The 20209-nt window shown below is 45.9% G+C and overlaps 1 protein-coding gene across 1 annotated transcript in view; it reads left to right on the top strand.

Moving 5' to 3' along the window:
- The window catches only part of LOC132667821 (solute carrier family 22 member 2), a 32664-nt gene extending 12762 nt beyond the window's left edge, over positions 1-19902 (top strand). The window contains exons 5-11 of the mRNA XM_078447536.2: positions 1856-1970; positions 3752-3858; positions 5199-5413; positions 6296-6404; positions 6959-7071; positions 10347-10446; positions 17629-19902. Coding sequence (XP_078303662.2) covers positions 1856-1970; positions 3752-3858; positions 5199-5413; positions 6296-6404; positions 6959-7071; positions 10347-10446; positions 17629-17695 — 826 coding nt within the window. The 3' untranslated portion in view covers positions 17696-19902. The remainder of the gene's footprint in view (positions 1-1855; positions 1971-3751; positions 3859-5198; positions 5414-6295; positions 6405-6958; positions 7072-10346; positions 10447-17628) is intronic.
- The last annotated feature ends 307 nt before the right edge of the window (positions 19903-20209 follow it).

Below are 20209 nucleotides of genomic sequence, written 5' to 3'. Positions count from 1 at the left end.
TCTAGGAAAATCATGCTACGGCATCACGGCAGAAAGGATGCTCACCGTGAGCTGTGGATTGGCCGCCGCCGAGCACATTTCTGTTCCTGATGTCGAGCCTTCACTGAGGAATTGGACTTGATTCCTCTCTCCATGGCACTCCCACAAACATCCATCCCGAGTTCCTTTTGGGCCCTCTCAGAGCAACTTTCTCCCCCAGGGTGAGGCCCCGACATGGGGCCTTCCGGACTCTATGCCAGGACTCCCACCAGGGCGGTCCTTGTACCTCCTTCCTGCCAGTCCCTCTTCCTCCCATCGACCCTGAACCGGCTACTCCAAGAACACTCTCCAAACACAGATCCGGGTGGCTAGAGTCCTGCTCCAGGAGGTACAGGGCCGCCCACCCCGTGTCCCGCCAGATCCAGCAATCTGGCTTTTAAGCTCTGTTACCATCTTATCTCAAACTCTTACCTCCTCCCTTTGAGAAATCAGCTCTCAGAATAATATACGTAAAATACTTGGTTTCCCCCGTGAGGGAACTGCCTTCTGCTGTCCCCATACCCGGCAGATCTCAGCACTCGCAAAGCCCAGCTGACCCGCCTCTCCTCCCTCTAGCACAGGGCTGCCTGGGCATCCGGTTGACCACCGGGGACCCTGAAGAGGATGCCCCAAAAGTCTCCTGCACCAGGCTGAACACAAGTCAGCGTGTGAGGGAGGAAAAACCCACGTCGCCTCTGCAAAATTTTAAAAAATCCTTTTCTTGTGAGAGAACTTTGAAGACTGCTTGTCTCAGCAACTTTCAAATACGCAATACAGTTCTATTAACTGTGGTCACCGCACCATACGTCGCATTCTCAGGGCTTCTAATTGTTTTGTAACTGGAAGTTTGTGCCTCCTGACCCTCTGCCCCCATGTTGTCCGCTTCCTCCGCCAGCAACCACCCATCTGTGCTCTGTATCTATGAGCTCGGTCTGTTTGTTTTGGATTCTACATATAAGTGAGATCATGTGGTGTTTGTCTTTCTCTGACTTATTTCACTTAGCGTAATACCTTCTAGGCCCACCCATGTTGTCGGATGGCAAGACTTCATTCTTATTTATGGCTGAGTACTATTTCATTGTGTAATATACACCACATCTTCTTCAGCCATTCATTCATCCATCCCCGGGCACTTAGGGTGTTTCCATGACTTGCTGAAGTAAACACAGGAGTGCATATATCTTTTTGAATTAGTATTTTTGTTTCCTTCTAATAAATACCCAGAAGTGGAATGGCTAGACCATGTTGTGCTTTCTATTTTGAATGTTTTGAGGAACTCCACACTCTTTTCCATAGTGGCTGCTCCAGTTTATGTTGCTACCAACAGTGCATAAGGGTTTCCCTTTCTCCACACCCTTGTCAGTGTTTATTGCTTGTCTTTTTGAGACTAGCCGTCCTAACAGATGTGAAGTGATATCCCCTCGTGGTTTTGATTTCTATTTCCCTGGTGATGAGTGATGTTGAGCATCTTTTCATGTACCTGTTGGCCATTTGTATGTCTTCTCTGGAAAAACGTCTATTAGGATCCTCTGCCCATTTTCCAAATCAGATTTTTTGTTTTTTTGCTACTGAGTTGTATGAGTTCTTTATGTATTTGGGGTATGAACCTCTTAACCTGGCACATGATTTGCAAATGCTTTCTCCCATTCAGTAGGCTGCTTTCTGTTTTTGTCGATTTCCTTTGCTGTGCCACCCCTGCACGGTTTTATTTCCTTTGTAGATCCAACCCAACCTCACTTGCAGACACTTGACTGTGACCACTGCGGGAAGAAGGTTCAGTAAGACCTCCACCCATCCCCCGCTGAACAACTCTGATAACACTTATGCTATTCCCTAGGTGCATCCCTGAGTCTCCAAGGTGGCTGATCTCCCAGAACAAAAATGCTAAAGCCATGAGGATCATTAAGCACATCGCAAAGAAAAATGGAAAATCTCTGCCAACCTCCCTTCAGGTGAGCCAGCCGCTGAACTATCAAATGATGGAACGGTGACAAAGGAGAATCTGGTAAAGCCGTGTGTTCTCAATGGGGAGTCATAGAAGGGGCCCACCATATGCAACAGGATGTTTCCGTGGTACTCGGATTCATGGTCCCCGGTAATGTATTGGATTCTAAATAGATCCAAAGCAGAAAAGGAAAAGGAAACTGAAAATCATTGAAAGGCAAATGAGGAGTTTCTACCATGTGTCACCCAAGGCTGTGTGGGCCACTTGTACCCAACTACCCAATGTCTTCCTTACCAGATCGGGGAGGGGGGAGGGGCTCACAGAGGCAAGAGTCTTCAAACACAAATAATTTCTTAGAATTTTAAACATTTTGGATAGAAATTGTCCCAAAACATCGTGAGCACTCTCCTGCCCTCTGGAAAAAAACAAACAAACAAACAAGCGGCTGGGGTGCCCATTTTCTCTGCATTTCGTGTTTTGCCTCTAGGAGACCTCATCACCTTTAACTTAAGCCTTTTTATCTGGTGGGATAGAACAGAGAAAATCAAGCTGATTGGAAAACTGTCAAAATAAGAGTAAATCATCTCTGTGTGAGGATCTAAGCTAGGTTCCCTGTAAGCATTTGCGATTTATATGACTTTAGAGTTGAGCATTTGGGGACTCAGAGGCTTTTTTTTTTTTTTAAGTTTCTTTATGTATTATTTTGAGAGTGTGTGAGGGAGGGGCAGAGAGAGAGGGAGAGAGAGAATCACAAGCAGGTTCCGTGCTGTCTCGCAGAACCTGTCGAGGGGTTCAAACTCATGAACCATGAGACCATGATCTCAGCCAAAATCAAGAGTCAGACGCTTAACTGATTGAGTCACCTGGGCCACCCTGAGAGCCTTTTTTTTTTTTTTTTTTTTTCACTTCTTCTCTGGTTTCTGGTGGTTGGGTAGACAGTCTTTTCCGCTGATGACCAGCCAAGCACTGATTAAGTTTTAGGCCATTTCAGAAATTGGTCAGGGATTAAAGCACGTGAGTCACTCTGGCCAAAGTTCAGGTTCACGGAAGAGCGGTAAGTCCGCTGGAGGTTCTTCCTCTTGTCCTCGGGCTTTTAGCACCGGTCCAGTGTTGCTTTCGGAAGGAGTGGTTTTTGCGAACATTCTGCTTCCTAAAACCCTGGAGACTGGGTCTCAACTCCACCACCTACTATTTTCTTCTAAAGCCGAGCTTCTGGAGCATTAATACTTGTGCACAGGGTGCACCTGGGGACCTTGTGGAAATGCAGATTCCGATTCAGTCTGTCTGGATGGGGGCCCAGGTCTTTCATTCTAACAAGCTCTAGGCGATAAAGAGCTGCTCCCAGCGCAAGGGTCCCAGAGCAGAGCTTCCTGACTGCGGGGTCCCAGCCGGTCCTGCAGAGAGGGCGCCCCATGCCCTCAGCCCACAGGGCCACTGAGCCAGGCCTCCTCCTGCCCCCCTGTGCTTTACCTCCAAGGGCCCCTTGACAGAGGCACATGAGTTACCCAACTCCCCCAAATCCCAGCTTCCTCTTCTGTGAAAGGGGTGAAAAAAGGTAGACACTAACTTCCAGGATAGTCCAGATTAACCGAGCTAGTACATATGAAAGGCTCACTATGAGCCCCCAGAAAGTGTCACCTACTGTTGTGATTCCCTGTACTACACAGGGACACTGTCTTTTTTTTTTTTTTTTTTTGACATATGAGATTTATTGTCAAATCGGCTTCCATACATACAGGGACACTGTCTGTAACCACACAAAGCTGTTCCTACGATTTCTATTCCTAGAGCCTCAGACCTGATGAGGAAGCTGACGAGAAGCTGAATCCTTCATTTCTTGATTTGGTCAGAACCCCTCAGATCAGGAAACACACTTTGATCCTGATGTACAACTGGTAAGGAATGTTTTTCACTTCAAAACCTCGCCACATTTTTTTAAAGCCCCATCATCCACATTAAGGGAGGGACCAAGAGCACCATTACATAGCCTAGTTCCAGTATTGGTATTGACTGTGGATGGTGAGGGGACTCACTTATTGCAGGCTTTCCTGGTATTTTTTGGGGGGGCAGAGGTTGAAATCGGTTTACAGTCCCAAAGCATAGATAAGCACGTTCTCAACTTCGGCATTGCCTTAGAATCTCCTGGGAGGTTATAAAATACCAAGCCCAGACTCCCCACACTGTCCCCCTGAAAATACTAATTTAATTGGCTGAAGGAAGGTCCAAGGCACCGATATTTTAACATTCTCCAGATGATTCCGGTATTTAGCCAAAACGGACAACTCCTGGTTCTATATTTATGATGAGTGTAGATCTCTCCTTATTGTACAGGGCTAGCAAGGGAAGGGTCTCTTCCTTTTCTTGTCTATTGGAGAAAAAAATAAACTTACGAGTGAGAACAAGCCACAAAGAGTAATCCACTAGCTCCACAATCCGTGGCTGAAGCGTGATTGTTTTCACTGTCTGCCGGCTTCTCCTGGAGCTCTGAGCCCTCACCCTGCACCAAGCCTTCCTTAGTCCAGTGAACTTTCCTTTCAGTGTGATTGGACTGACACTGGCCAAACGGAGATTTGTAACCACTGGCAGAAACAAGGCTCACCAGGAATTAATCTGGCACCCTTTACAGTACTGCGCGTAACACGAAGCAGTGAAATGTGGCTTCGTTAGCCTTCTTTCCTTTTCTGAATGATTGTGGCTCTTGCCAGGGGTCTTCCTAGTTTCCATTACAGATAACAAACACTTTCAGTCGACAAAACAAAGCAAAAAAACATCGTCAAAATGCTATCTGGATGGTGTCAGAAGAGAAATCCTCAAGAAGTGAGGCCGTATCCATTTGGGAATTTGGTACCTATTTGGGTCTCTGGTCTCCTAAAATTTGAATTAAGTAGCCAAGCCTTTTGATCCCGATTCCATCAGAAAACCACAAAGAGATAATAATTAACAGCCACTAATAAACTGATACAGTTTTACCAAATAAATCACTCTAGAAAGAAATTTCTTCTTGCCTTTCAGTTTGGCCAGGGAATGCTATCTTAATTTCTTCTGCTTTCCTGGTTCTGGGGTCACAACCAGCCACCACAGTGGGTCAGATGATGCAAAAGCAGTGGAAGAGAGGGAATAGCACTAAGATGACAAAGAAAGGTGACCCACAATCCACTCTCATTTCCAGAAGCCGCTCCTTCTCGATGATTTGCTTTTGGTGCTTGGCTTGACCTGAGCTCTCCTCTTTGCTCAGGTTCACGAGCTCTGTTCTCTACCAGGGCCTCATCATGCACATGGGCCTTGCAGGGAGCAATTTCTACTTGGATTTCTTCTACTCTGCCCTGGTGGAGTTTCCAGCTGCCCTCCTCATCATCCTCACCATTGACCGTTTAGGTCGCCGCTATCCATGGGCTGCATCAAATATGGTGGCAGGGGTAGCCTGCCTAGCCTCGGTTTTTATCCCTGATGGTAAGTGTCAGGCCAAGCTGGGGTCTTGTCTTCTAAGGCCCTGAGCAGAGGGAGGGCATAGCCCGCTGAGAGTAGGACTATGTAATTTGTCATCCAAATCAATTTGGAAAGAGTGAACACAGTATCTGGGACCTCCCTGAGCAAACCATATAGCCACCCTGTCTTTAAGAACAATTGTACCCAAAGGTTGCCTGATATAATACAATCACACCTGATTGTTCTCTAATGTACTAGAACAAGAAAGGCTAAGGGGACTCATGCTACAGACCATTGGCCTGGCCCAGAAACGAAAGCATGGGCTTTGCAGGGGTAGAGCAGGCCCAGGGTTAAAGTCTTATTTTAGTGTTTCCCAGACACTATCTAGACAACTCCCTTGGCCTCCCTGCATCATTCTTCAGAACAAATAAGGAAGTTTAGGTAAATGCAACAAATGAACACTTATTCAGTTCCTTTCCTTCTTTTTAAAATGCGTTCTCAACGAAGGAGAGGAAGAACCTATATGATAGAATCCTCTTAGCAACTAGGAGCTTTGTTTGCATCCTTCAGTTATTAGCAATTACTTAAAATATTCCCATATTTTACCGTTCCTTGTGGGCGACCTCTATAGACTAGAGTTGGCCCAGCTTTGAAAACTGGTATAATTCTGTCATCATTCATGACTGGGGTCTAAAGAGACTGTTAGAACTGTGTCCAAGTTAAAACTAACAGATGTGGGGAATCTTGCTCAAGACTTGGAGTTTATAGAAGAAGCATTTTGCGTTCTCAATCCATTCTGGAATGCGGACTTTCCCTTTGCATGCCTCTGGGGCACTGTTTGCAGACCAGGGTTTGGAGGCCGCTACCCAGTGCAGCGTGGGTAACTGGTGTGTGTTCGCCCCTCAGATCTGCAGTGGCTAAGAGTTACAGTCGCGTGCTTGGGTAGGATGGGGATTACGATGGCCTACGAAATGGTTTGCCTGGTCAACGCGGAACTGTACCCCACGTTCATCAGGTTAGCACGCTTTCCTCAACGCCAAGAGGGTGGTCGGGACATTTGGTTGTTGGCTAGACCTAGCACAAGTGCCAGTGGGGGACACCTTTTCAGAGGACGCCTTCCTTTCCAAAACACGGGTAAGAGAAGATTAGAACATGTGAAGGCAGTAACGAGGCCACATCTCACACTTACGGCTAGGGTGAAATACAGCGTATTGACTGCAAGAGAGCAATGACCAAATGGCCCTGGGAGAGCGTGGTCAGAAACAGCACACACAGGACCACAGAACAGCGTAGAGAAGACAGGTGATAAGAGTAAAATCGCCCACCCCCCCATTAAAAATTTTCAAAAAAGCTAACATGAAATAAGCACAACAGAATAGGGAGGGAACTGTGTATCACACCATTTGTGTGTGTTGAAAATAATGTGAACACACACATATAATAATGTGAATTTTTTTTTTCCAGTTCACAGACATTTTAGTGATGTAGGGAAGTATTTATGTGGAGGCAGTGGGGGATAACTACCATCCGGCGAGAAGCTAAAAGTTCAATCCGTTTCCTGCATTTCAGGAATCTCGGTGTCCTTGTCTGCTCCTCCATGTGCGACATCGGTGGCATTATCACTCCGTTCCTGGTCTACCGGCTCACCGACGTCTGGCATGAGCTCCCACTGCTGGTTTTTGGTAAGAGATCCTCAGACATGTCTTTGAATGAAACCCTATTTTCCTAGCATCCGCCATTTTTCTATCTCAAAATAGGTATCATGCCTACCAGCAACTACTAAATACAGCTAGTAATTAGGACTACTCTTAGCGTTAGTAAGACTAGTATTGGTAATACTATTAGTAGCTACTAAGACCCAGGCATGGGAGCCCACTAGGACTCACGGCCTTTGTGGTACAAAGTTCAAGAGGGAGTAAGATGGAAAGACATTTGCCTGAAGAAAACCCCTAACTCTCCTCACCGATTTCCACCCCTCCTTGGGTCTCTTTGTCAAAGAGCTCACTCTGCCTCCTCTGTGGCCACATGTGAGAAGATACACAACTCTTCGCTACATTACTTCAAAGAAAGGCAGTTATGGTTTTGCAAAGAGTGTTTTCAAAATCCAGGGGAAACAAAGACCACCATTAAGGAAATGCGTTGGCTTAACGGTGCACGTGTGCTGGTGTCGGGCACCCCTTCCTCGGATTCCTTGGGCAGTTAGAGTTAAGGAGGATTGGCTCAGTGCTTCCTTCCAACACTGAAGGAATGCACCAGTGCTGAGCCCTCCCCTCCCCGACCAGCCTGCAGCCTGGAAAGTGACAGAGACAAATCTAATTATCAGCAATTCGCACACAGAGGCCAGTGTTGAAGGTCTGCAGGCTTTCAAAGGGCTCTGGGAATCCTGGGCACTTCCGTTCACTCATGGCCATTGCCCTTCCCCGCAGCTGGGGACTGTGAGACCGACCCTCTCCTGGGCACCACGCAGAGAGGTGTCCAGATTCACGCACACAGCATTCACCTTCTCACGTTAGCCAGGAGGCCTCAATGCACTCATTTTCATCTTCTTTTAGATCCATTGGGAACCACTTTTAATCTGACAAAAAATGTAACATTTTCCCCCATGGGCCTCCAACACTCACTTAACTGGAGGGAGGGAGGACAAGACCCTCCGCACATTGGACGAACACCCAAATGGCTTTTCCCCTAATGCTGGGCATTGTTGCACACAAACATCTCCGCTCCTTCCTCTTCTCAAGGGATTCGGGAAGGGGAGAGGGGGGTTTTCCACTGCTGTGCATCTGCCAGCAAATGCTCCACGCCGCTAATAGAACTTCCCCTCGGAATAGACCCAAAGAAGTCTTCTATGTTGCAACGTAATAACAGCAAGATGGCCAAAGTTGCGAGAACACGAGCTCTTTACCCTGAGATAAGCATGATTCGGCCACAGAGTGGCTGGTACCACTTACCTATGGGGCCTACATGCCCCAGGCGCCTTCCTCTCCCCACACCGGTTGAGGGATCCGCACGGAGCCTACTTTCCAACTTAGAGGAGTCCCAGAAGCCCCTGTGGACTCCTTCCTTCCAGGGAGGAAGGTGGAACCGCCTCAATCTCGGCCCCTCCCTTAGGTGGGCAGTGAGTGATTATGGGTCAGCGAGACATTTGTGGGTCACGAACAGAGACTTCATTTACCAGAGCAACGTAAGGTCCAGACCTAGAGGAGCCTCTGTTAACCCTCCCTCAGGATTCACCTTCCCCTTGAAAAGATAAAGGATTTTAGCTGCATGTCACCGTTTCCAGTAAACTCGAAGACAACTCCCATTTTTATTGGGAAGCGAAACTAACACTTTGACATTTTTATTCCTTTGCGTTTCTTTTGCACACATTAATGGTGCGCCAACTGTGGTCTTGAAATCGCCGGAAGCGATTCTCCAGAAGCCTGAAAATCAACACATCCAAAGCTGGGAAAACCCCAATTGGAAGAGCACTGGAAAAAAAACTGATTTAAGAAATAACCTGGTTCAGGGGCGCCTGGGTGGCTCAGTCGGTTAAGCACACAGCTCTTGATTTCAGTTCAGGTCACGAGCTCATGGTTTGTGAGTTCGATCCCCACACCGGGCTCTGTGCTGGCAGTTTAGGGCCTGCTTGGGATTTTCTCTCACTCCCTCTCTCTCTCATTCCCCCCGCTCAAAAATAAATTAAAAAAAAAATTTTTTTTTAAAAGCAATAATCTGGTTCATTAAGCCTATCTTTGCAAATATAAAATGCTAAAGGGATGACAATTTGAGCCATCTATTATATTCTCTACATAATTCACTTACTTCAGAGGATCAAAGCCCACGGAATATGTTTATTGTTTGCATGAGTTACAACCAAGTGAATCGTTCGTGGTTTGGTGAGACTCCGAGGGGAGAGCTACCTCGTTCATACGCTGTGGCGGGCACGGCCACTTAACAGGCAGGAAGCCACTTGAGTCACACAACAAGCATGTGATGTGGAGATGTCACCCCACTTCATGGCTGAGGTTCAGAACAGAACTTCCCAGGGCTCTGAGACCAGTGAGTGGAGGCTCCCAAGTGGAGCCCAGGGACCCGAAGCTACAGCCGGCGTCCTGAACCGTGGTGGCCTCTACTCCTGCCATTTTGCAAAGATGTCAAAATGGAGTCCAGTGTGCCGTTTTTTTGAAACTCCAAACCAGCGAAGAACCCCCACCTACTTCCTGCATTCTACTGTAGCAAAGCATAAAATGTGACCTTAGAATCCCAAAATGTTAGCGGGGATTTAAGGAAGCATAAACACCCTAATGTTTACGATTACCCCCTAGCGTGTGCAAAAAATTAGAGCTGGAGACAAGGGAAAAAGGAAGGACAAAAAGACTCTATCAACCCCCCGAATTAAAACTAAAAGCATAGGCCTGGCTATACTTCTTCATACTGCGATACAGTAATACATGATTCATTACCTCTGCTCACAGTGGTCCAAGTTTCTGACTCATTTTCATTACTAAGTGCTTTATGTTGGCAGGGTTATGTTCTTCCTTTCCTCGGAGTTGATTTTTTTTTCAGAGTTATTTTCTAACTCCCATGTATCTTAATATCGTGGCAATGTTCTCTAGCCTAGAATAACCTTGACTCAAAATGTTAAGTATTTCATCTCCCTATAAGGAATTGCAATCCAACGGAGTTTGGAATCAGCAAAATATTTATAGGACAGTCAGAGAGCAAAGAAACCCGTAACTATAGAAAATCACACACAAACGTTTTTTTGAAGAAATTAGTGGAGTTCTAATTATAAAACCTGAATGTTTGGGGCCCCTGAGGAGTTTAGTTCGTTGAGCATCTGACTCTTGATTTCAGCTCAGGTCATGATCTCGCGGTTCGTGGGATCGAGCCCCACGTCAGGCTCCTGGCCAACAGCAAAAACAACCAACCTGTGCATTTTAGTTCTTAATGTGATTTGCATCTGTTTGACCTTCAGCTGTGATTGGCTTGGTTGCTGGGGTACTGGTGTTGCTGCTTCCGGAGACCAAAGGGAAGGCTTTGCCTGAGACTATAGATGAAGCCGAGAACATGCAGAGGTAAGGAAGGAGCTGAAATTCCTCTGTGCGTGCGTGTCTGGGCCAGTTCTGAGGCCAGGTGGAAAAAAAAGAGGAGGTTGAATTTGTAGCTCATGCCGTACGTTGAGATCGAGTCACACAAAATCAAAGACTGAAGAGTAAAAACAAAACAAAGCAAAGCAAAACAAAACAAAACACAAAGAAACAGTAAAATAATGAACACACGCTAGGAGATACCCTGATACTTTCAGAATGGGGAAGGTCTCTGTAAGTAGGGCAAAAAATCCAGATCCCTTTGAAAAGAAGATCAGTAAGTGTGCCTTTCTGAATAAAGAATTCTGCATTGAAAAACCAACATCATCTAAAAAATAATAATAACAAATGTGGAGAAAATATTTACTCCTCGACAAGGGGCTGGTTTTCCCACTATATAAAGGGCTCTGACAAATCCATTAGAGGAACCACCCAAAAGGAAAAAAAAAATGGGCTAAGGACTTGAATAGGTAGTTCAGGGAAAAGAAAAGAAAAACAGCTCTTAAAGGTATGAAAATATGCTCAGATCTCCCATACTAAGACAGGTATAAAGGAACACCACACTACTCACAGCTGAGGTTGTCGAAGATTAAACTGCTCGTTAACGTATCATGTTGGGAAGGACCGTGGGGAAACGGCGCCCTGTGTTGTCAGTGGGAGTAGAAACCTGAACTCTCTGTGATGGCAATAGTATCAAGAATGTGCATTTCTTTTTACCCGGAAATTTCCACCCTTCTAGGAGCATATATGTACAAGATTAGGGGGGCACAGGATTACTACTTAAGACCGTGTTTTATGTAAGAAAAGATTGGAAACAGCCTAAATGCCCACCGATTATATAAATTATGGTAGGTCATTCGATAAAATACTCTGCAGCCATTAAAAAGAATGAGGCAGGGGCACCTGGATGGCTCAGTCGTTTAGGTGTCTGACTTCGGCTCAGGTCATGAACTCACAGCTCGTGAGTTCAAGCCCCGCATCGGGCTCTGTGCTGACACCTCGGAGCCTGGAGCCTGCTTCGGATTCTGTGTCTCCCTCTCTCTCCGTTCCACCCCCGCTGGAGCTCTGCTTCTCTCTCTCTCTCTCTCTCTCTCTCTCTCTCTCTCTCAAAAATAAATAAAGATTAAAAGATTTAAAAAAAAATAAAAAAATAAAAATAAAAAGAATGAGGCAGCTTTACATGCACTGGTAAGGAAAGTTCTCTCAGATATATTATTAATTTTAAAAAGGGAAATATAGAAAGTAAATATTCTACCATTTCTGTAAAAAGAATGAACAAATAGGGGCGCGCAGGTGGCTCAGTCGGTTAAGTGTCCGACGTCGGCTCAGGTCATGATCTCACGGTTCATGAGTTCGAGTCCCACGTCGGGCTCTGTGCTGACAGCTCAGCACCCGGAACCTGCTTCGGATTCTGCGTCTCCCTCTCTCTCTGCCTCTCCCCCTCTCATGCTCTGTCTCTCTCTCTTTCAAAAATAAATACACATTTTAAAAAAAGAATGAATAAATACATATCCGTGTTAAATATCTATATACATATACATATATATGTGTATTTACTGTATCTCTGAAAGAATATGGAAAAGCTGTAACATTGGCCATCTGTGGAATTGGTGGGCGGAGAACGTAGGTGGGAGAGATTTTCTTTTTTTTTTTTTAAGTTTTTATGTACCCATTCTGAGAGAGAGAGAGAGAGAGAGAGAGAGAGAGTGAGCAGAGGGTAGGAACAGAGAGGGGAGAGAGAGAATCCCAAGCAGGCTCCACACGGTCAACACAGCCTGACACGGGGCTCGAACTCATGAACCACGAGATCATGACCCGAGCTGAAACCAAGAATTGAGCACTTAACCAACTGAGCCACCCAGGAGCCCCGCGAGGGATTTTCAATGCATACCTTTTTGTACTTTCTGAATTTTGAACCACATGAACCTATTCAAAAAGTAAACTTAAGAAAACCTAATAAAGAGGGGCGCCTGGGTGGCTCCGTTGGTTAAGCATCTGACTCTTGATTTTGGCTCAGGTCACGATCTCACGGTTCGTGAGTTCAAGCCCCACATCGGGTTCTGTGCCGACAGCACGGAGCCTACTTGGGCTTCTGCCTCCCTCTCTCTCTCTCTGCCCCTCCCCTACTCGCTCTCTATCTCTCTCAAGAAAAATAAATAAACTTAAAAAAAAAACACAAGAAAATCTAATAAAGATAAACATAGGACACACTCCCCACAGGTTTGTTTATGCTGTGTGCTTAGATGTTCTTACGCATTTTATTTGTAGTACAGTTTTGGCCCGCTGATGCCGAGAACTGAACAGAATTTTATCCATTCTCCACGATGTTCCCTTTTAACACGTTCAGTACTTACGCAGATGTTGCTGCAGAAGAAATCACCGTGGTCGGAGGCTACCCCCCGAGCTTGAAGGCCAGCATTAGAAGAGGCCTTTGAATTCAGCAGAGGTCACACACTGGCAGCAAACAGGACACTAGGGTCTCGAGTGCTTTGCTTGGCCCACGTGGGTATTTTTTAAGTGGGAAATTCCACATAAAGTGGATTCCCAGGATCTGTTCCAGAAAACAAATTCAGAGGATTTGGTAACACGGAGCAGGCATTTCCTCTTGTCGATGATTCGTCGGAGCTGAGAGACAGCTCGGCATTTTGAAGGGCACGCCTGCTGGTGTAGGCCGCGGTGCCACCAGGCCCGACTGTCTTGTGCCCGCTACATTTGTATCTTCTGCCTGGTACATGCAGACATTTGAGTCGAGGTCCCTGATCTAGACCAACTGTCCCCTCTCTACCCCCGTCTCAGTGAAGCTTCCCATGCACACGACTGTCCCCTTGAAGACGTCTGTCGTCTTGAAGACAGATCGTACCCCATTGACTGCCACAGCCCTAGAGCTTAGCACAGTACCTGGCACACACACAGAGCGGGTGCCCGCCAAAGAGCTGTGGGACCCATGCTGAGTTCCTTCTAGAGCATCTCTGACTGTGGTTTCTCCAGGCTCTCCCAGCCAGCTCCAGAGGTGGGAAGGATATGTGGTGGGGGAGGACAGGGGCTGTGGAGTCTGATAGGCGAGGTCTTGACATTTCCTACCGTGTGGCCTTAACTCTTCTAAGCCTCAATGTCTTCATCTGTAAATGGGGACAACAGTTTCTACTCATTGGATTTTTGTGACGAGATACATGCATGTAAAGAGGCTGGCCCTTTGTGGATGCCCAATAACCACCGATATCGTTCACAGAAGTTTTCATGGCTCTTCTATAAAATAGGTAAATATGTACCTAGATCACTGACTGGGGATCAAATTTTAAAATATATTCGGAACGGTGTTGAGACAGGGAAGTTCAGCCCAGCGACGTACACATCCACATCCCCTTGAAGGAGGCTTTCGTTTTCGTCAGGCCGGTTCGTCAGGCTAAAGGGGGATCGCGGAGATCATTCCTGCTGTTGCTTTACACGCCTTCTCTTCACGTGACCCACAAATACGTCTGCGAAGGTTTGCGCTTTTCTGCTTTATTACGTCCTCCGGCTCACCTTTCGAAGAAGGAAGGCAGACCTGTGTGAGGCTTGAGGGCTGCACAAGGGAGTGAGGACGTGGACGCCGAGGCAGGGCCGGGCAAAGGGCCCCCCTGTGGGGAAAGACAAGCAGGGGCCGCCCACAGGACGCGTAGATGGCCGGGAGTAGGGGCACCCCACGCTGGCCCTGGGGGGCAGGCAGGCTGCCTCCGTCAGGAGAGCCGACCCAGGTCCAGTGTCCCAGACACTGAGGGAGAGGCGCACGAACAGGGTAGGGCGGGACTCCCTCCACCCCCATCGAGTCACTGGGCTCCCGAGGGCCCTGAGCCCATCCTGGTTACAAAGACGGCCCTAGGGATTTCCTAATATACACCTTATTTCATCCCTGACACTTGTTTCCTTTCCTGTAAAATTGGGTAACAGTGGCTAACGTTTACTCAGAGCTTTTAGCTAGTGCTTTCCAAGCCCTTCCCGTGTGTTGCCTCATTTAATCCTGGCACCAACCGTATGGAACAGGTATTATTATTATTATTATTAGCCCCATTGGACAACTGAAAAAAATGAAGGCAAGACAGATGGAAGGATTCGTCCATGAGGCCAGTAAGTGACAAAGCCAGGCTAGTCCTGGCACCCAGGTCCCAGACGGCCGGGCTCACAAGCGGAAGAATGCAGTGAGGGTCCAGAGCGGGCTGGGGCTCCTCACCAGTCAGTCGGCATAGCGATGCCGCTGCTGCTGCTGTACCTGCTGCTGTTGCCGTGGTCGCTGTTGTTGCTGTTGTTGTTGCCATACTATTGTGGCTGCGGTTGCTGCTGCTGTTGCTGCTGCTGTTGCCATTGTCACTACTGTTGCTGTTGTTGTTGCTATGGTTACTGTTGTCGCTCTTGTTGCTGTGGTTACTATTGCTGCCGCTACAGTTGCTGTTCTCGTTACTATTGTTGCTGCTGCGGTTCCTATCGTTGTTGTTAGTATTGTTGCTGCTGCCGTTGCTGCTGTGGTTCCTGTTGTTGCCACTGTTACTGTCATCGCTGCTGTTGTTGCTGTTCTTGCCATTGTTACTGTCGCTGCTGCCGTGGTTACTCTTGCTGCTGTTGTTGCTGTTGTTTATATTGCTGATGCTGAGGTTCTCATTGTTACTATAGTTGCTGCTGTGGTTCCTGTTGTTGCCACTGTTATTATTGATGCTGCTGTCATGGCTGCTGTTGTTGCCATTGTTGCTCCAGTTGCTACGGTTGCTGCCGTGGTAACTCCAGCTACTGCAGAGGTTCCTGCGGTTACTATTGTTGTCACTGTGGTTCCCATTGTTGCTGTCGCTACTATTGTTGCTGCTGTGGTTATCGCCATTGTTACTATCATTGCTGCTGTTGTTGCTTTTCTTGCCATTATTACTACTGTCATTGCCATCGTTACTCTTGCTGCTGCTGCTGCTGTTGCCGTTGTTACTATTGCTGACGTTGTGGTTTTCATTGTTGTTGCTATTGTTGCTGCTGTGGTTCCTGTTATTGTTGTTGTCACTACTGCTGCTGCTGCGGTTGCTGTCATTGTTACTGTTATTGCTGCCATTGGTGTTAGTATTGTTGCTGCTGTGGTTCCTGTTGTTGCCGCCGTTACTATTGATGCTGCTGTCAATGCTGCTCTTGTTGCCATTATTACCACTGTTGCTGTTGGTGCTGCTGTGGTTCCTGTTGCTGCTGTTGTCACTGTGGTTCCTATTGTTGTTGCTACTATTGTTGCTTCCGTGGTCGTTGCCATTGTTCCTATCGTTGCTGCCGTTCTTGCTGTTCTTGCCATTATTACTGCTGCTGCTGCCATAGTTACTCTTGCTGCTGCTGCTGTTGCTGTTGTTACTATTATTGCTCTTGTTGTTGCTGTTGCCGTTAATATTGTTGCTGCCGTGGTTCCTGTTGTTGCCACTGCTACTACTGATGCTGCTGTCATGGCTGTCGTTGCCATTGTTACTACTGTTGCTGTTGTTGCTGCTGTGGTTCCTGTTATTGTTGTTGTCACTACTGTTGCTGCTGCTGTTGTTGCCATTGTTACTATGATTGTTGTTGTTGCTGTTGCTGTTAATATTGTTGCTGCCGTGGTTCCTGTTGTTGCCATTGTTGCTATCATCGCTGCTGCTGTTGCCATTATTACTGTTGCTGCAGTGGTTCCTGCGGCTACTATCGTTGTTGCTGTGGTTCCTATTATTGTTGTGGCCACTATTGTTGCCTCTGTGGTTGTTGCTGTTGTTACTATTATTGCTGCTGTGGTTCTTGGTGTTGCCGCTGCTACTACTGATGCTGCTGTCACGGCTGCTGTTGTTGCCATTGTTACTACTGTTACTGTTGTTGCTGCTGTGGTTCTTGTTCTTGTTGTTGTTACTATTGTTGCTGCTGTGGTTCCTGTTGTTGCCATTGTTACTATCGTTGCTGCTGTTCCTGCTGTTCTTGCCATTATTATTACTGCTGTTGCCAAAGTTACTCTTGCTGCTGTTGTTGCTGTTGTTACTATTGTTGCTGCTGTGGCTCCTATTATTGTTGCTGTTCCTACTGTTGCCGTTGCCGCCATTGTCACTATTATTGCTGCCGTTGTTGCCGCTGTTGTTCCTGTCGTTGCCACGGCTGCTACTGATGCTGCTGTCATGGCTGCTGTTGTTGCTGCTGTGATTCCTGTTGTTGCTGTTGTTGCTATTATTGCTGCTGTGGCTCCTATTGCTACCGTGGTGGTTCCTATTGCTGCTGTTGCTATTGTTACTGCTGTTGCTTTTGCTGTTGCTGTTGTTCCTGTTGTTGCCGTTGTCACTATTGTCACTGCTGTTGTTGCCACTGTTGCTAGTGTTGCTGTTGTTGTTGCTGGTGTTCCCGCTCCTGATGGAACTGTTGTTTCTGTTGTTGCTGCCGCTGCTTTTGCCATTACTGTTGTTGGCACAGAGACCCCGGGAGTGCAGCTGACTTCCTTGGGCCCCAACGCCTGGGGTCTGAGAGAACTCCAGCACTGCCAGGGGATTCGGGTGAGCTTCTGCTACCCTCCCTGTCTCAGACTGGTCCAGAAGCTGAGGCAAGACTAGGCATCCCCAAACAGGGCAAATTCCGCAAGGAGCTGGGGGACCCAGGGGTCGCCCCACTGCAGATTTCAGCCTTACTATCAAAGGGCATGTCTGGGAGCAGCAGAACGAAGAAACCAGCATCTCTACAATGAGTGTCAGCAACATCCTGGTATTCATGAAGATAAGATGACTGAGAAAATGTGCAATTCGAACAAATTTCTAGTTGATTTTTCACTTGTGCAACTGTTGAAAAATAAATGAGCTTTGGTAAAAAGTTTCTAAAATTGTATTTGCAAGAAATGATAGCTGTCTAGATTTTGCAATAATCATTTTTTACCAATATAAGATTAAATAAGTCACCACCCACATCCTCCATTACATAGAAAAGTGAACACCTAAAATAAGGAACATAGGCCAGTCCCAGAAGAGCATTTTTGGAACCACCCCACCACATTAGTTGTTCACCAAGCCCCATCAATTTTCTTTTCAGGAATCACCACTCAGAACACACTGCAAAACTAATCCTGGACAAAACTTACATCAATTTTTTGTCCCATTCATTTACTACCCACTTTATTTTGGTTTATAGCTTCCTTATTATTTCTTTATCTCCTCTCCATTTTCTTTATTACTGCAGACCAAGAAAAAATAAAGAGAAGATGATTTACCTCCAAGTCAAGAAAGTAGACAATCCGCTAAACTAAGAAGAGAGACCACTCTTGCTATGGCCTTGCTCTGATGATACAAGTCCAGACCAGAGATTTCTCCATCCACCACAAAGCCCATATAACTCAACCTTACCTCCTTTTGAACCCTACGAACCTAAATCTATAGCCAAATAGAGTTTGTTGTCCTACTTATTAAAATCTACCCAGGGGACTAAATCCTACCAAGCCCCACCAGCTCACTCCATTCCCAGCATTCCCAAGACAATGCTATTGGTGTGCTAGGAATTGTCTTTATCTTTATTTGATTTTATTCTTTTCTCCACAATGATATCAAACCAAAACACATAGGAGAATCGTGGGCCAGGGAAACAGAACAGAGAAGATCTGGAAAACTAAGTAGAGCAGAGAACCTGTTTTCTTAAAGAAATGATACATGTAAAGTAATATCAAGTTGTCCAGAATGTATGCCAAGAAATTTAAATTGGCCTTTCAAGTGACATGGGTGACAAAATTTTAAAATACATTATTATCTGGGTTAGATTTTTAAAGGAAACTAAAATAAAGAATCAGAAATACAACATGAGTAATCAGTAAGTCTTCTCCATTTAGACGAGTTGAATACAAATGTGTGCTTTCCACAAAAAAATCTGGAGAAGAGTTTGATAGGGAGCAGTGTTGAATTTGGCCTACTAAACCGATGTGGTAATGTCTCACCCTGATAAAAATTTCTCTAAATTTGTGGTTTAAAAAAATTATATTAATATTTTACCATGGTAATATAGTAAATTAATATTTAGAAGCTAAATACTTCAAGACCTATAATGAAAACAAAAGTTCCTTGCCCCATTCCACCTCTACCAATGCCTCCAGAATAATTTTCAACTATTTCAGCTCTTTCTTTCTCTTGTGATTTATATTTATATATCTAAATAACCTGCTTTATATTGATATCTCTTGCCTTTTTAACTTTAAATATTACATTACTGGGGTGCCTGGGTAGCTCAGTCAGTTAAGCATCTGACTTCTGCTCAGGTCATGATCTCGTGGTTCATGAGTTAGAGCCCTGCATTGGGCTCTGTGCTAACAGCTCAGAGCCTGGAGTCTGCTTCGGATTCTGTGTCTCCCTTTCTCTCTTTGCCCCTCCCCTGCTCTCTCTCGCTCTCTCACTCTCTCAAAAATAAAATAAAAACAAAAAAAAATTTTAAATAAATATTATATTACCTATTGACTTTCTGGTATAAAATATGAAGATTTAGCTCTCTTCATCTCTGTCCTCAATCCAACACACAGTTTTTCTCTTCAAACTCTGTGTTATCACATTTTTATTCAATAAATAGTTAACATTTGCATAATTTGGGCTGTGTAGCTATTACCAACAGCTGAGCCACATAGGGTACTATGATCACTCTTCCACTCTTTTCACAGCATTTTGTTCCTGTTGAGCCTTGGTTTTTGTTGCTGTTTTCTATATATTCACCATTAATTTCCTCCCCCCCCCCCAACTCTTTGATAAAACTATAAATATCTCATTGCTTTCAAACACAGCTCCTTTTTCCAGAGAGCCTTCCCACCTGGAGCCTGCAGTTCTCCTGGTCCAGTGAGCCTGGGTGCCATTGAGCCCTACTGCACAGCTGTTGCCCTGGGCTCTCCTTTCCCCACCTCCTGAGCATGTCCAGTGCCTCTGTTTTGTGTACCTCTGTCTGCTAGATCCAAAGTCTTCCTCATCCTTGGTTTTCTCTCTCATTTTGAAGAAGCACATCTCCCAGTATTGTCCTGAGAAAGAGCACACACGTGTCCTTCTAAATTCTCCTCTGTCACATCAAGAGTTGACACTAACACATGACATGTTCCTGGCCCTGTGCCACCTGGCTTCTTATAAGCCTCTCCCAATGGGCAGCATTGGCCAGATAGGAAGATAAGAGCAAGAGAGAAGCCATTTTCCCCTGTACCATGAAGGAATCTTGGGCAGCTGCAGTAAGAGCTGCTGGCGACCTCAACCAAAGGAATGAGGCTCCTGGTCACTTCTCGATGGCACAGGTGCAGTTTTAATGGCAACAGCAGCAGCAGCAGCAGAAGTGCCTCACTGACTTCCAGCAAGAACAGGATCTCAGGCCCCAGCCAGAAGCAATCACTGTTTGCTGGTCTTATGTCAACACCCTTTTCTCTCTCTAGCATACCTTTCTCCCGTTTGTTCAACAATTTTGTAAACGAGTGCCTGTATTAAATTCCTTCTCTTTGAAATACCTGCAGCGGTTTCTGTTTTGCTGATTAAACACAAATTAATATTCTACTTGGGACCATGAGTAGACCACACCCAGGAAATAGATGCCCAGATAGGAAAATCTGCAATTTGTTAAATGATATGTTTGGGATCAAATGCATTGATGGCACTGTTGTCAGAAAAAAGTGGGATACGGATAGTATCTACTTACGACAGTTGCAAAACAGTTCCTTAAACTTAAGCTGCAACTACCTGAAATGAAGTACCTATTTAAAACAAGACTTTGGGAGGTCAAGGGACTGTTGAATCTGATCACTGCAGTGGAAGCT

The sequence above is a fragment of the Panthera onca genome, chromosome B2 (assembly GCF_046562875.1).
Source record: "Panthera onca isolate mPanOnc1 chromosome B2, mPanOnc1 haplotype 2, whole genome shotgun sequence".
NCBI classification, from domain to species: domain Eukaryota; kingdom Metazoa; phylum Chordata; class Mammalia; order Carnivora; family Felidae; genus Panthera; species Panthera onca.
Note: the sequence above shows the minus strand (reverse complement) of the source record. Positions and strands in the feature narration are given on the sequence as shown.